The 17,500-nt window shown below is 42.7% G+C and overlaps 1 protein-coding gene across 5 annotated transcripts in view; it reads left to right on the top strand.

Moving 5' to 3' along the window:
• Window positions 1–5,771, top strand: part of gmeb1 (glucocorticoid modulatory element binding protein 1) — a 21,251-nt gene extending 15,480 nt beyond the window's left edge. For 3 of the 5 annotated variants that reach the window (XM_028597658.1, XM_028597659.1, XM_028597660.1), the window contains exons 7-10: window positions 603–728; window positions 863–1,000; window positions 1,910–2,030; window positions 4,720–5,771. In XM_028597658.1, coding sequence (XP_028453459.1) covers window positions 603–728; window positions 863–1,000; window positions 1,910–2,030; window positions 4,720–5,656 — 1,322 coding nt within the window. In that variant the 3' untranslated portion in view covers window positions 5,657–5,771. Of the gene's footprint in view, window positions 1–602; window positions 729–862; window positions 1,001–1,892; window positions 2,031–4,719 lie in introns of all 5 variants that reach the window. The other 2 variants (XM_028597662.1, XM_028597661.1) reach the window with 2 other exon arrangements.
• Window positions 5,772–17,500: the final 11,729 nt, after the last annotated feature.

The raw sequence follows: 17,500 nt of genomic DNA, 5'->3' as shown, positions 1-17,500 counted from the left end.
TGCTCCGACACTCTAGACGTAGAGTCAGCTGGCAAAAGTTTGCTGCACGTTTTTAATGTACCAAACAAGCAAATTCACATGATCTTAGTTCTTCATTGCTGTGCTTTTTTCTCAGATATTGGACACACCAGCATTGAGCTGAAGATCTTTGCCTGGTCGGGTTCGGTCTTAAATTCTATCACTTTACACGGGCTCGGGCTTGCGCTCCGGGTTGCGCGGTAAATGAGCGCTCAGGTGATGCGTTTCGATTAGCGCGAAAATGGATGCTGAGGAGGTGAAACAGAGGCTGGCTGGACTTATTTTATTTCTTTGTTCCAACTTCCAAGTGGCCTATAGCCTACGTTAGTCATGAATAAATTATGTTAAAAAATTTATAAATGACTGACTGTGAGCTGTGTGCGTGCACACATTTGAATAATGTCGGGCTGTAAACGGGTTTGGGCTTTTAAAAAGCTGTCAATCAAAATGTACTTGTCAGGCTCATGAAAGAATTCTCAAGCCTTGTTACTTAGCCTTATTACAGCTTTACACCAGCACGCATGACAGTTCTTTTGTTGGTCTGTGTTCCTAGCATAATGCCTTCTCTCTTGTGTGAATTGCAGCTCAGGTGGTCCTGGGTAATGGTGGGACAGCGGGCGAGGACAGAGCAGAGGTTCTGAGTGCAAAGATGGACTGGATTTCAAGCTCGCTGGAGGCTGCGGACAGAAAGGAATCGAACGAGATCTCAGGTCACAGAGCGCACACATCCCATCGCAGACGGTTCATGTCAGCCCAGCGATGGCTTTAGCTGGAGATCATACGCACATAAACACGGGGCACAGCGGCGACTGAGACTTGCGTGTGTTGTCTGTTCTGTCCACAGAGGACACGCTGAACTTCTGGAAGGGTATCGCCGATGTGGGTTTGCTGGGCGAAGTGGTGACCAACATCAGCACGGAGCTGCTGGAGCTGCTGAACGGCGTGCAGCAGCGCAGGGAGCCAGCGGGCTTACAGGACACAGGTACGGAACAACGCTAAAGTTCACTTGCTGCTGCCGAAGCATAATCCAAATTAGAGCACGACCGATAAAGGATTTTTAAGACCGATACACATATTTGGTGATTCAAAAATCCGATATATCGGCCGATATATATTAAAAAAAAAGAAAAATCCAGAAACGCATAACAAAACATAAACAGATTTCCCTAAAATTAGTTATTTGTAGTTATTTATGAGTCCTCACTAAAATAATCTGATAATGCAGTTTAAAAATCAACTTGTTTGTTTTATTGTCACAACAGAACAGAGGAACATCAAAATATATTAATGTTCTGATAAATAAAATGTATAAAAATACAAACTTAAGATGTGATACTTAAAGTCCTTTGAACAAAAACACAATAACCAAAAAAATCTAAGAGTGTTGCCAACAGGGACACTGTAGAGCGCCCTCTGGTGGACAAACTATACAACACCAACACTCAGAACATGGTTGAAGGGGGTTTTCGTCCGTTTTTATTTTATTTTTTAAATATTCCTTTTATCTGCCATTATAAATGCCGATACCCAAAGTTTGGAAAATGCCTAATATCGGCCGATAATGTCGGCCCGCCGATATATCGGTCGGGCTCTAATCCAAATAGACCATTATATGGGAGTTGGGGCTCGCTCCAAGGTGCATGAACCAGAAACAAATGGAAAGAAAGAACAAATTCAGCTGCCGATGGATGGAAAAAAACCAACACCAGAAAGCTTTTTTTTTTTTTTTTTTTTTTTTTTTTTTTTAGAAGGGCTACTGTTGGTTTTGTGTAACGATATTGACTAGAAATGTAATGATGTTTACAACAGCTGAATTTGTTCCTCCTTTCTGACTGACCAAGTGACCCTTTGATTGATTGCCGCACTGATCCCAGATTCCTGTCTGGTAGAGGTGGCGGTGCTCAGCAACCTTGCCCAAGTGTTCGGCCTGCTGGACTCGGTCAAGAAGACGCTGGAGAAGACGAGGCAGCAGATGGATCCCAGCCAGGAGCACACCCTCAGCACGCTCACCAGTGAGTACAGAACCAAAGCATGGGGTCACTTCAGAAGCCGCCTCACGGATTCTCTTAAAAGGGATAGTTTGGCTTCATTTTTTGAAGCGGGGTTGTACTCTATGAGGTACTTATCCATTAGTCAGTGTATTAGCTGCAGTAGATGGCCGTCGGCACGCCCCCAGTTTGGAGAACCAGGCGGGAGTCCCGACACGGAAGCTAAGCAACGTACTGCTGTGCATGTGCACAGCAGCTATATTTAGAATATTTTCACCGCTTTACCTCGCTGTCAGACAGCCCTTTTCGGCTGGCAAAAAACGATCCTTTTTACCTTTTTAGAACACAGGAGTTGCTGGTCTACCTCTGCATCGATCAGTTAGTTAGTTTATGTTATTGTGTTACTTTTGGTGTTTTAAAAGGTTAGTAGTTAGTCGTCCCCTTCCACAGCAGTACATTGCTAAGCTTCTGTGCCGGTACTCCTGCCTCCCTCTCCAAACTACTGTAGGTAGGTAGGTAGGTAGGTAGCTATGTGTGTTCTTTAGTAAGCTGTCCATTGTCTGTCTTATGTATATATTAGGTGTTTTCTGTACAAATAGACCCATCATAATCACCATCATCATCGTCTATTAAGACAAATTCTTTTATTGGGAAAAAAGTGAACCGTGATGTCACAGCAGATTGTTAAATGGCTCTAGACAATAACAACAAAATGCAGTAATCCAGAGATATATTTTCTAGCTAGCTCTCAGTTTAGTTAGAAAGTTTGCCAGTTTTCTGTGCTGCCGTACATGCAGATGAATGGCGCCAGTACCGGGAGATCCGCCTTTACCCGCCGGTCAATGTCCGCTGGATAACTCGCTTCAGAAGGGCGCAGCACCATTGCAACCATTGACATCGCCTTGTCCGGTTTTAAAAAACCCAGGTGGCGACGGCCAAATAGCCAAAACGGCAGTCCACAAGCCAGTGGGTGACGTCACTGCTGCTACAGCCACTATTTTTACAGTCTATGCTTCAACACTGACAAATATCCCTACACCTGAGGAATGAGACTGTGTATTTAACACAGGGAGAGAGGAGGAGGGATAGGATCATTTAACAATGTTGCCAACATGTTGTTTATCATCGTACCGTAACAGTGTGGGTAACAAACGGCCAGGTCATAATTAATTAGGAGAAGCCTCATCTGTTGTTTCCCGGCCTTTGGTGTTTGGTATGCAGTTGTGGTTAAAATTTGCACTGACTGCACACAAATATGATTTTTTTTCTTCTTCTTTTTTTGCCACTTGGTATAAAAATGACAGTGTACATGTTTCACCTGTTATAGTCCTGCATCACCTCATCAATAGTAATTAGACTAACGGCTGTCAATCACAGGTCACAGGTGAGAACCATGTTCACTATAAGGTCCTTTTTTCTTGGTGTGACAAAACCATGCCACACTGTTTGTCATGTTGACATCTGAGGTAGGAAATAAAGAAGATAACATTTAAGTACAGATTCATAATTAAATAGTTATTTATGATTATTTATAGTTATAGTTATATTATTTATATAGTTAATATATTAAGTAAAATCCCATTCATCATTGCCTTGGATTGGCAGTTGAATCATCAGTACAAAAGATGAACAACAACAGTGTTATATCTGGATATCTGGTTCTTTGATTAAAAAGGCAAATGACCTGAAATGACGATGCAGGACTTTACTATACAAATAAGGGAAACTAGCCCAAACCAGTAGCTGTGTGCTCAGCTGTGTAGTCAGCTGTTTGTGTGAGTTTGTTATGTTACCACAGTGTTTAAATACTGAAAATACGAACTAAAAAGCGTGTGACATTTTAATTTAGTCAGTGATGTGTATGTTTTGAGATCGGACTTGACATTTGCTGGTTAAAGGAACACTCCGACTTATTGGGACTTTGTCTTAATAACCGTATCCCCCAGAGTTAGATAAGTCCATACATACCTTTCTCATCTCTGTGCGTGTCCTAACTCTGTCTGACGCACCCACCGCTAGCCTAGCTTAGCACAGATCCTGGAGGTAACCGGCTCCATCTAGCCTAGCTTAGCACCTGTAGGTAACCGGCTCCATCTAGCCTAGCTTAGCACAGATCCTGGAGGTAACCGGCTCCATCTAGCCTACTGCTCCCAATAAGTGACAAAATAATGCCAACATTATTTTGCGGAGTGATTAGCGCAACACCTGAAAAGCACCGTTGTAACTCTCTGCTCCTCTCCGCGGGGCTTCTCAGGTGCTGCGAGCAAATCACTCCACCCAAGCAGCAGAAGTAGCACTGCTTCGCCTTCTGAGAATATAGTTCCCAGTATGTATACGGTTAGAAGATGGCTGTGTCTCATGCGACCTTGTTATTTGTACACGCTGTGACTATACAAATCACAACATGGAAATAGGAAAATGCTGGCGTTATTTTGTCACTTATTGGGAGCAGTAGGCTAGATGGAGCCGGTTACCTCCAGGATCTGTGCTAAGCTAGGCTAGCGGTAAGTGCGTCAGACAGAGTTAGGACACGCACTGAGATGAGAAGGGTATGTATGGACTTATCTAACTCTGGGGGATACGGGGAATAAGACAAAGTCCCAATAAGTCGACGTGTTCCTTTTTAAGTATACCCACCATCTTAGATAAATGTTGATGTCCAATATCAATCCTGTAGAAGAAACTTGAGTCCTGTGTTGTGTGCTCTGTGTAGACCTGGAGGTGCAGCTGGAGGAACAGAGGAAGCAGCAGCAGGTGCGAGCTCTGCTCTCCTGCCCGCAGCCCGCCAAAAACAAGACTCCCACCAAGCGCCAGACCAAGCGACCGCGTCTCCAGAGGCCCGCCTCCACCACCACCCTCGTGACCTCGTCCCTCAACCAGCAGGCCGCCCTGCAGCCCCAGCAGTTCACCGTGCTCTCCCCCATCTCGCTGTCCTCGGTGGGCCAGCCGTTTACCATGGCGGGCCTGCCCATCGCCTCCCTGGCCCAGTCCTCCAACACGGTCACCCTGCTCCCCGCCGGCTCGCAGCTCTTCACCCGCTACATGGTGACCGGCGGAGACGGAAAAGGGGACACCATCACCTTGCACCCGTCCTCGGGCCTCACACTGGTGGGCACCACCATGCAGGACTCCAGCCAGCTGGGCACCATGGTGAGCCCCATAGAGCTGCTGCACCTGAGCCAGCAGGCCGGCGGCGGCGGCGGCGAGATGGTGCCCATAGAAGGTCAGGTGATGGACGGAACCATGCTGGTGCAGCAAGAAGTGATGCAGAGCGAGGCGGAGGCCGGCCAGGAGCACACGGTCATCGAGATCAACCCGGCTCCCATGGAGCAGGCGGTGGGGGTGATGGAGCTGCAGCTGAGCGAGGAGTCGGGCAGAGACGGGGCCGCCATGATGGTCCAGAGCGCGATGGAGGTGACGATGGCTGCAGCCGGGGAGGAGGAGACGCAGTGCCAAATGCAGGAGGCACAGACTGGGGGCGTTCAGGGGCTGCAGCTGGACGCAAGCGGACAGTTGTCAGGGGTACAGATAGTGGTGATAGAAGAAAACACTCAGGAAGAAAACACGGTCAAATGAAACGCACCCCCTATTTTATCCAGCAGAGCAGGTATGGACTCGTACGGAGCCATCACAGACTTGTGAAACTGTAAATACACAGAATTTCCAAATCCACAAATTGCCTTGGCCTAAGACCAAGCTCTAGGGGTAGCCATTTTTTTCCCTTTGTGTGTGTGTGTGTGTGTGTGTGTGTGTGTGTGTGTGTGTGTGTGTGTGTGTGTGTGTGTGTGTGTGTGTGTGTGTGTGTGTGTGTGTGTGTGTGTGTGTGTGTGTGTGTGTGTGTGTGTGTGTGTGTGTGTGTGTGTGTGTGTGCGTGCTCCTCTCAACTTGTTGATTTTCATTGAAACAAAAAAGACATCACAACAAGGAATCTACAGTATGCTTCTGTTTGTTTTGTATTTAAAGTATGATTCTAGGTTTATTACAACTTCGGTCAAATACTTGTCATTTAGGCTATGATTTCGAGCTGTAATGACAACTTTGTACTCACCAAGTTAAACACTGAGACATGAGAACATGTAGATTGTAAATATTTCTCGACAGAAGTCAAACGGGGCCAGACACCTGAGTAGTCAGACAATTGGGTTAGCCACACCTAAAGTGTCCCCGGACCCCTACCAGGTCCGTTTTTTGCTACTGAGCCGCAAGGAAACAAACTGATTTGGCCAAAAGAGCTGAATAATGGTAAGATTTCAGGCTATTTTTGCGAACCTATGGATACTGATTTTGAACTTAAATATGTCGATCAACACCGAGTTAGCTCGATCTAATCCCTTGATCTGCGAATGCTGTGCTCCTATTACTGTAGCTACAAACTAGCTAACATTTAGGAGCGAAAAAGTTTTTAAAAGAGCTGTACAGTTTCCTTCGCCTGATGTCTAACCTTTTATTTAGGTCACAAAAGTGGTTCACAACTACTTGTCGATATAAAAATGATCTGTAGAGCTGTGTCTGATCGTCTGCCTGCTTGCGTTTCTTGCCCCATGTGGCTTCGTTGAAGAGATGTCGCTGTGTCCCCAGATCTCAGCAATAACCTCGGTCAGTACAAAGTCATCAAAACCAACAGAAACAATGGCCAAAATGGCACCAAAAAAAAAACAATACCTCTGTTGTAATAATCTGGAATCATCCTTCAAGCCTCCACGAACAACCTGAGGACAAGGGAATGCACTGCAACTGTAAAGTCTTAATGGTGCTGATGGACACTGACTCAGTAGCAGCGGGCTGCCAGTCCCAGCCCTCTGCTGTTGATCAGACGTATTACCAGTTAACAGTGTTGCTGTCACTTGAGGCTGGGATTAATTGCACTGTTGTGTCGTAGTGTCGCATCCAAGCTGTAATGTTTTTTTTGCACTGTGTGGCGTCCTTACAGGACTACAGGAAGATGTTCGCAACAATGCCTGCTCTCCAAACATTTCTTTAGAATTTGAGTGGTTTTTATGTGCATAGTTAAATGGGAAAACAGACTCAACTTCTCCTCTCACTGGATTTGCATCGCTTATGCACTTATTCTCTCAGTGGTTTCTTGCTGCCTGTTTTCATTCACAAACTCCATTTTTTTTACTGTGTTCATCTACATTTTTTTTCTCAGTATGATAGATAGTGTGAGCTACTGGGCTGATTGTTTAAGTCAATATATATATATATATTAAAAAAAAACATATGTATACCTAAATGTCAAACTTGGTATGCCTGTATTTTAGTGTCATTTATTAGTTTCCGAACTGAAGAGTCGGGCCTCTCCGTTTAAGTTGCAACATGGATTAATTTATGCTCCCGGCTGTAATTTAATTTACATCAACAAAGACTTGTGCATTTCCAATAATTTAATTTAACAAATGAGGGTATTTGCATACTGACTTTGTAATGTGTTTTAATATCAGATTAAAACAGAAAACAAAACAAACGTGAGTGGTTGTTTCAGTGTTTTACCACCAGAGAGCGCTGTGGGCTCACTCCACCACGGGGCTGAAACTGGCGATGAGTGTTACAGCTGCATTAATACACGGTGGAAAATAGTCTGCTGCTGTAATCTCTGACTCCTCCATGTGTCAGGCTTATTGCAGTATACAGTGTAATCTGCACCGTCATGGGTGCTGTCCGTGATGGGCAGGTCTCTCTGCAGGCTGAGCCGTGCTGACAGGGCACCAGGTCTCGCTGGTAATTACGTTTCCCTCTTCTTGTAGCCCCAAATATTCCCAGACAGCCTGTAGTGTATGAGGGGACAGGCAAGATGATTTTGGTTATACAAGCACAAAAACAGGCACATGCACAAACCAAAGGGCTGAAATAGATGCCTAGATCAGTTGTTCCAAAACCTTTTTGGTCTGGGGTCCCCTTACAGCCCTGTCAGATGAACTCATGTACCCCTTTCATCAATTCCCAATGTATGTTCCAAATGTATAACACTATTTATTACATAAAGGTGGATATTGTTATAATTGAACAGTCAATATTAAGGTTGGTCAGCAATCATACTACTACTAGGCTACTACTACTGGAGTGAAGCTGAATGTTTCAACCATTTATCCATTACCATTACTTTTAGATAACTATTTCAACCATGTATCTGTTAACGTTACTTTTAGCTAACTATATCAACCCTTTATCCATTAATGTTACTTTTAGCTAACTATATCAACCATTTATCCATTGTTACTTTTAGCTAACTATATCAACCATTTATCCATTGTTACTTTTAGCTAACTATATCAACCATTTATCCATTGTTACTTTTAGCTAACTATATCAACCATTTATCCATTAATGTTACTTTCAGACGTTACTCCACAGCACAGCGGAGTAGCTAACGTTAGATGCTAGTCTCACATAGCCAGACATTACTCCACAGCACAGCGGAGTAGCTAACGTTAGATGCTAGTCTCACATAGCCAGACATTACTCCATAGCACAGTGGAGTAGCTAACGTTAGATGCTGACTATATTGACAGTCATAAAAGCCCGCGCTCACGCGGAGCTCTGTAACCAACTGACGGACACACTTTTCAGCTTAGAATTACCGTAGCAACTACTAAAACACAACAACCTCTCTGTCTTCTCCACCCGATGGCCAGACACACTTCCTCGGCTTAGAATTACGGTAGGAACCGTTAAAAATACCACTACCTTGCCGTCCTTTCCACCCGAGTGAACACAATTTATTGGCTTAGAATTATGGCAACGATCGCTAAACGCACTGCAAACTCATGGTCCTCTTTTCCCGATTTACAGCCTCCCTCTCTTGGCTTAAAATAACTCACCGTTGTCGGCTACGGCCGTTGAACAGGCTACACGTTGTAAACAGCCTTGGCCCACTTGCCTGGTCCTCCGGTAATGTTAGCAGTTAGCAGGGTTAGCAAAGCGGCTAGCCAGGACCAGTCAGGATCACTTTACTGGCTGTGTCCCAATTGTTTTTGCGAGTGACCAACTCGGGTACTCTAGCTATATAATTCAATGTGAGTACACAAATGTTGAAACGACATAAAATGCCCGTCCCTTGTAGCCGTGATAAATTAGCCTGACGCTAATGCTTAGCTACCTGTTCAGGTACAATTAGCCAACTCAGCGTCCATTTGGGCTCTAAGCTGTCTCCATCTTTCAAATACATCTCCAATATTTACCTGGGGTTTGTTACGTCTCTGGTCACGCAACTGTTAGAAACATGCCATTTTTTTTAGGTCGGGCAGAAAAATCTCCATTGATCCTGTTCGTTTGTTTGCTACTTTCATGGCTGTTTTAACGTTACAGCTGTAGCGCGCATTACAGGTATATCTGACAACCCGGCCTGGCTGTCAAACTGGGCAGTTGATAACAACACACAGGACAAAACACTAACAGAAATTGCGTCACATAACTTTTTTTTAAATTTCAAAAGCATTAGTTATTAGCGTTGTTAATGAAAAGATAGTATTTCAATTTAGCATGCTTCCTTAATATCTGATGACTCATTGGGGTCATTTTGGGATTTATTACAGTAGATATATAACATATTGAACCTTTAACGTTACTTTTACCTAACTATTTCAACCATTTATCTGTTAACATTACTTTTAAGAAACTATAACAACCATTTATCCATTAAAATTACTTTTAGCTAACTATTTCAAACGTTTCTCCATTATTTTTAGCTAATCATTTGAACTGCTTAGTCATTACTTTTACCTTTTTATTTCTACCATTTATTCATTACTTTTAGCTACCTGTACTTATGTGCTCGCTTGCTAACTAGTTTTCACATACTCTTACATAACTGCAACATGTAATGTTAACAGTTGCCTTGATGTAATGTGGATATATATTGTTAATCAAATCATAATTTCTAATTTTCCAAATTAGTTTAGCTACTTTACAGTCTTTCCATGTACCCCCTAGCAACTGCAGAAGGACCCATCTGGGGTACATGTACGCCTGGTTGGGAATCACTGCTCTAGATGAACTGATTGTAGGTGTGTTGAGTACAAAAGGGAAGCATCCTGTCATCAGCAGCTAAATGTGAAGCTGCTGGGGCCAGGTGAGGGCTAACAGGTTGAGAAACCGAAACCACAGGGGTCATTGTGTGGTGTAAGGGGAAAGGATATGCTGTTCAAGTAAATTACAGACGTGTTCCATAGGCCGTGGATTGGTTTTCTTCACGTTGTGCACAAGACAAAGAAAACAGGAGCAGCAGAAGCATCTGTTACATGTCGAAAATGCCTCAAAACCTCCCAAGGGGTTGTAAAGCTGTTAAAAGAGAGGCCAACAGGGATGACATTTTGTCAGTATCGCCTCCGATACAGCAGGTTTAGTTGAGAATAGATACACGAGCGTGACATCTTGTAGCCAGTGTATCTTACAGGGAGGACTGCTTGAAACTCTATCTATAGCATCGCAGGAGGAAAACAGGCTCATAAACAAACTCTGTCATCATACTCCAGCAGCTTCAACACAGTATACGCTTGAAATAAAAATGAACTGACACACGTAGTTATGAGTAAGGCTTTCAGCTGGTTTGAAATAATGTTCTTTACATTTTTTTCACGATCATTAATATAATAATCGCATTCGTGCCTCCCCCCCGACCCCTCCTCGATGCACTTGCTAGCAGCTATGGAGGACACGGAGGATTTAAAAAACATGATGGCCTCTTCAGAATATTTAATTATCTTCACTCGAATTTCTGTGCTGGAAAGTCACTGGATAACACAATCTTCTGAACATAGCCATACTGAGAAATACAGGAGTTGATAGTCTTAATTAGCTTTGTAGCAACTCATTTGGCAATGGCTGGAACCAACTAGGACTACTTTTTCATTTTAGTCACATTCAAAAAGTCAGTCGTAGTGAAAACACTTTGAGCGTTGACAGTATGACTTTGCTCATTGGTGTCCTATTATTATTTTAGCTTATTTATTTTTATAGCTTAGTTTACTGAAAGGTCCAAATGGTCTTTTGCACTTACTGTACACGTTGAATTGGAACAGGCCAGTACAGTTAATATTAGATTTTTTTTCCCGATGTTCAAACAGAAGTTCAAATTTTGAATAAAAGGTGTCAGCCCTATACCACCTTTAGTACCAATATGTTTGAGTTTATGATACCAATAGCTTTTAAACTTTGCTGATGCTAACCAGACTTAGTTCTTCCTAGTTACTTTTGTGTGGGAAAGCCCACTGAGACTTTAAGGCACATGCTCCCAGTGAACATCAGGAAAGATTTTGGATTGAATAATACATCCATGATTTACAGAGACAACCCTTCTTTTGAAAATGCCTTTCTCTACACATCCAAAGTAAAAATTTCTCACCAGCTTCCAAATGTAACTCCAATATTCACTCTCATTTTAGCTGTTTCTGTCTCCACCAACTCCTGAAAAAAATATGATTCTTTTTCGCTGCTAAATGCTCCACTATGTTCACCAGATAGTCTGTCGTTTGGTGCTCTGAAGGCAGCATATATTTGTTTCATTAGAGCTTTTCCTTTGAAACTAGCTGTCTGCAGCGTCTGGAAAAGAGACTGAAGAGAGTGGAGTTTGTGTGTAGAAAACCAACACTGAGCTGAGGGAGCTGAGGGGAACTGCAGAGTTGGATAATTCTCTGAGGGTTCGTCATGACTGACACCTTTTACATTAAAACGTAATTATTTAATCTGCTAAGTAACGATCCCATGGCGGCCCGCACGACACATCATGCTACATTGTGGGGGACATGCAGTTTTTCTCATGCAGTATAAATGTGTTATTTTTGCCTATTCTAAAATTGTGCATTTGAATATTTCTGCATACTGGGGTCTTGGAGTTGCATAAATACAAACAAAGATGAAGATAAAGATCTGGGCTTATGAAAGAGGAAAACTGAACAGAAATGGTGTGCACCATTTTGCTACGGTTTGGTTCAAACGCCGCGTTTCCTCGGAACGGTGTCAAATGGTGTGCAACAGGCTTTGAGATAGGATTTTTCTCCTTTGGTGGGCGTGTCACAGGTGAGACCCAATCAGCAGAGATTAGCATGTAAACTTGTTGTAATAAAAAGGCAGAGCGCTTGCGCATACAAGCTCTGTTCAAAGAAAAAGGTTAAAGGAACGGCAATTCAGTGTGTTTTCAACCCTTTGTTGAACAGAGAGCGCCATCTAGTGGGCTCAGAAAATAAAGACAGTGGTTCGCAAAGCTACATTTGACCATCACTACAACAGGGTGTTCAACGCACCCCTGTTTCAGTTTAATTAAACTTGTTGCTACGTTTTGTCGGGGCTGAACGTGCCCCAGGTTTAGACACACAGTGGAAACTAACTATAAAACATTACTAATAAAACTACAAATAACAATCAAAGCAAAACAAACCACTTATTCCAAAAAAATGTAAACTTACCTAACATTAATCAAAACAGAAATACTTAATATAATGTAAATTAAGTAAGTAAGACATCTAAAGAAAGAATGCAGCTACCCCATGACTTGACGAGCAGTGGCAGGGTCCACTTAGGCCACCTCCCCTATAAAGCAGCTCTGGCTCCAGGTTCCACCATTTTGCCCAGCAGACCGCACGGCACCATCCCAACACTGGTGAGCGCAAAGAAATTTAGTTTATAAGAAAGAAACCGACAACACCAAAGTAACTAAATGTGCGCTTCAAAAGATACTTTGGTACTTTGAAACAAAACACATTATAAATCCTATAAATTTGAAGGTATGTAAATGCTTGAAACAAAAGCATATATATGAACCAATCTTAAGAAAAAAGAACTGTATAAGCCAAAGAAAATAGTGTGAGTGCACAAGGTTACGACTTTTTAAAAGGACTGTGTGGCCATCACAATAACAATGCTAATGCTAATTAAATATCATTGGTTTTTGGACTGTGGGTCTGCTAAAAGAAACATTTGGAAGGCTTCACCTTGGCCTCTGGGAAGTTTTTTTTTCTCCATTTCTCCCTATTTTCTAACAAATGGAGAATGACAATAATTATAAATTGTAACCCAGGCCTTTTTTGTATAGTGAAAGAGTAGCTCCATAAAGCCTAACTGAGTAGAATTTAAATCTTTCTTAAGCAGTGATGGCTGGGGCTGCTGCCAAAAGATTTTTATAGACCATCTTCACCTCCACTTGTATTCCCTGTAGTATACTGTTTACTTATGTAACATTACACAAAAATGTAGACAGGGGTTTTTCATTGCCTCTTGGGGTTGCCAGATCCCAAGGTTGCTAGGGTAGGGTGAGGTCGGTGGCAGTGCTATTTAAAAAGTAAAAACCTTTGCCACTGTTGAGTAAAAAAACAAGTCTAAAGCCCAGGCTAAGAGGGCGAAATGTTCCTTACACCCTACAGTTAGGAAATAGACCGTAGATTTCGCTTTTTATTAACAACTTGGGTGCTCGCTTTGTAGATTTGACTATTATTTCTATCTGTTATGAGGATATTGTACTCATAAAAATGTCTGAGCTTCAAGAACATGCTGACATTGCTTTATTAAAATCCACTGGGACAGAGACAGGAAAAACTTCCAGCCTTTATACAAGCCAGCAGTTTATCGACATCATCTCAACCACATTAAACTGAAGTGAATAATCCCTCATTGCACAGGAAAGCCATGCGACTTCAGCAGTTACTTTAGTGACTAGGATGTCCTTAAAACTCATAAAAACAATGGCCACAAATATGAAAGAAGACCCATTAAAGCAGATTATTTAAGTATGTTCCAAAGGGGGCATTAAAAGAAAGTCCTAAGAGGTCATGCAAAGTCCCAAAAAAATGAAAAGGGTTCATCCTCTGGCGATCATGACTGTGCTAGGTTGACATTTCATACAAGTGGACATTTTTGACCTGATGGCTGTGCTAGAGCAGTGGTTCTCAAACTTTTTTCAATAAAAGTGTTTTCGGTAATAGGCTACTTTTTAGATTAATATTAAAGGTGCCGTAGGTATGAACGTGTGTGCATGAGTAGTGATTGACGCGCAGTTAGACACCCCGCTCCTTGCCCTGATTGGTGCATCTGAACAGGGAGTGGGGGATTTTTGCAAATCGCACTACAGGCTGGAGGTGGTGACAGAGGATCTGGATTTTTTCTTAAATGACCTGCTTCATGTAGTTCTACTGGAACATAGGGTCTGTTTCAGCAAATATGACAGAAAGTTAGTTTTATAAGTCTTACCTACTGCATCTTTAAGGTGATATGGGCATGCTAACTACAGAATCTGAAACATAGAAGACCAAAGTCAAAATAGATTATATCAAATGCAAATATATGTTTGAGCAGGGACCTACAGTATCCGTCTGACAGGAAAACTATACTGTCACAAGAAGCGGAGCTGTTGGTGGGCTGTTAATCCAACCCAAACACTCCACTCAGTCTTGCTTGAAGGGATTTCTGGCTCTGAGGACCGCTGTGTTTACAGCGCAGACAAAGAGCATTGTCGACCTTGTCTGACTTTTTTTGGGGCAGCTGAGGCTGTGAAGGGAACTAATACAACTCTGGCAGCCTGTGCCTCCGTGTGCCACCCCATATCCTCCCTCTGCCAGCCATGTTGGCGCACGCCGGCGGCAGAAGGCCTTCTCCCGGGACCTTGACAAGCAGACGAGAGAGGGGGGAGGGGCCCACACTGTAAACTGTTTACACACACTGAGGCCGGACTGTCACCTTGTCTGTCAGGGAAACATCCTATATGCCTCCTCTTATCTCGCCGCGAGACTGCCAGCTACTCTCTCTCAGAGACCTGCTGCGGCGCCACATCATCATAAATCATTTCCCTCAGCCGTACCATTGTTGCTTTTCATGTTATACTTTCCCTGCATTCCTCCAGATATATACTCCTTTTCTTACCCCCCAGTGGTGCAATGGATCTTAGTTCATTTACTCAAGTACTTTACTTAAGTACAAATTTGAGGTAGGCCTAATTGTACTTTACTTGAGTCTTTTCATGCCACTTTCTACCTCTACTCCGCTACATTTCAGAGAGAAATACTGTACTTTTTACTCCACTATATTAATCTGACTACTGGTTACTTCATTTACAAATTAAGAGTGTTGCACACATAACACATGTAGTTTATAAAACATGATCTTTTATTAGAAATTAAACTGATCCGTTTCGGTTTCTAAAATGTGAGGATTTGGGCGATAGCTCAGTTGGTAGAGCGGGCGCAGCGGGCCCGGGTTCGGCTCTGGCCTGCGGGTCTTTGCTGCATGTCATTCCCCCTCTTTCCCCCATTTCATTTCTTCAGCTGTCCTGTCAATAAAGACCTAAAAATGCCCAAAAAAGAATCTTTAAAATGTGAGGATTTTTCAGCATCAGTACTTTTACTTTAAGTAAATTCTCCTGATGATACTTACGTACCTTTTACTCAAGGAACATTTTCAATGCAGGACCTTTACTTGTAACAGAGTATTTTTACAGTGTGGTATTAGTACTTTTACTAAAGTAAAGGATTTTCCAACACTCCCGTCCCCTTAAATAACTTTTTCTCAGACGCACTTTCTAAACTCTTCAGTACTGATTAACAATGACCCTGTGCCTTAATACGCCTGAGAGCCACTGGAGTGTATACATTTCCATTAAGTAGGCTACTGCTTTGTGAGATGAAAACTTATCATGGTAAATCATAAGCATTTGTGTCCTTTATTATGAAATGTGCAGCCAGTTCAGTAAACTATGCTGTAAAGGTCATTTATGAAATTGTGGAGCTGAGGTGTTTAGACCATTTTTAATGTAGTGACTTTGCACAGAGCAAATTCCCACATCAGCAAAGTTGATCTTGAGAGCTGAAGTTTGAAAGGACACTGAACACCCCGATATGAAATATGATTTTTGTTTTGAAATGAACACGTGCAGTTATTTGTTAGCTAAAATGTGAGCACTTGGCGGGGGAACATCAGGCTCCAAAAAACAACAACAGGCAGGTTACAGTGAATTCAAATAAAGCAGGAAGGAGGCACACCGGAGTAAATGAAGCGCACGCTATGCAAGAAGAGTTTAAAAAGCTGGAGGACATGAAGAGGTGGTGTGGATGTGCTGTTGTGATGGACAGTTATTCTGGACGTACATTTTAAGGACTTGAGGGGGCGAGAGCAGCAGCGAGAGGAGAGGAGTCCCAGGAGCTGAACATTTTCATAAATTGATGACTGCTATTGTAGAAAGCCTAAGTGGAGAAACAAATTGATGAGGAGGGGGGATGAGGATCTCAAAAAGAGCCAAGGCGTGTCTCGTCTCTTATTCTCTAGTTGAAGTGCACGAGATAAAATGTTATCAACCACAGAGTAAAATTAAATAGGACAAATTTGTGCGTGCCGCAGTGTCAGACCGATAAGACGGAAACAGCAGATAGATAGCAGGGGAGAAGAAGAGTTGCTGTTGAAGTCATGGTGTTGTGGCCGGTTACAGCAGTGGTTCTCAACCTGGGGGTCGGGGGCCCCCAAGTGGGGTCGCAAGATAATTTCTGGGGGTCGCCAGACGGTTGGGGAGAAAAAAATGAAATAACAAATTCTAGACTGGGGAATGGTTTTTACATGACTGTGTGAAGTTTGGTAAATGTCATGCGTTACATTCAGAGCGTCATTTGTAAATCAGGAGGTCCTGGAACACAGAAAGGGGTCTGAAGGCGGGTCAGGGGGAGGGAAAAAGTCCCAAACATTGGACAAGGCTAGCTGCTAAAACTAAAACTAAACTGTCATTGAAGCAAAGCATTATTTATTTCCATGTATTAATCACAGCATTCACAATAATCACTCAAAATCAGCAGGGGGAGGCGCTTAGAAACAGCTGTTTACACCTGTTTGCGGCTCTCTCTCATTGTCGAAGGGGTGGGGGGCCACGAACATCATTATTCGGGGGGCTACTCTAAAAGGTTGGGAACCATCAGTTAGAGGAGCTGTAAATGCTAGGAAGTTTTATGACAGCATGAGTGCACGTCTGTATCCATGTGTGTATTCTTGTACACGTGGTTTTTGTGTTTTACAAGGGCTTCGTCAAAATGAAACTGCTGAAGCCCAGAAGCACAGCATGCCCTTAACTAACTAACAGCATACAGTAGGTAGCTGTCGATTTGAGAAAAAAAACATTTCACAGCATGAACAAAGTGAGTGTTAGACAGAGAGTACTGGATATCTTGTCAAATGACTAAACCCGCGGTAAAAATCTGTTTCATATCTTTTCTAAGTCATGAAGTGAAGTATTGATTCTCATCGGGAAAGGTGGTGCATTGAAACTGCAAATCGTTCAGAATAGAGAGCAGAACAGACTAGGAGAGGGATGTTATGCTGGTATAATGTTTAATTCAATTCAATTCAATTTTATTTATAGTATCAAATCATAACAAAAGTTATCTCGAGACACTTTACAGATAGAGTAGGTCTAGACCACACTCTATAAATTCCAAAACCCCAACAATTACAGTAATTCCCTCAAGAGCAAGCATTAGCAGTGGCTATTGCGACAGTGGCAAGAAAAAACTCCCTTTTAGGAAGAAACCTCG

This window comes from Perca flavescens, chromosome 14, assembly GCF_004354835.1.
Source record: "Perca flavescens isolate YP-PL-M2 chromosome 14, PFLA_1.0, whole genome shotgun sequence".
NCBI lineage: Eukaryota > Metazoa > Chordata > Actinopteri > Perciformes > Percidae > Perca > Perca flavescens.
Note: the sequence above shows the minus strand (reverse complement) of the source record. Positions and strands in the feature narration are given on the sequence as shown.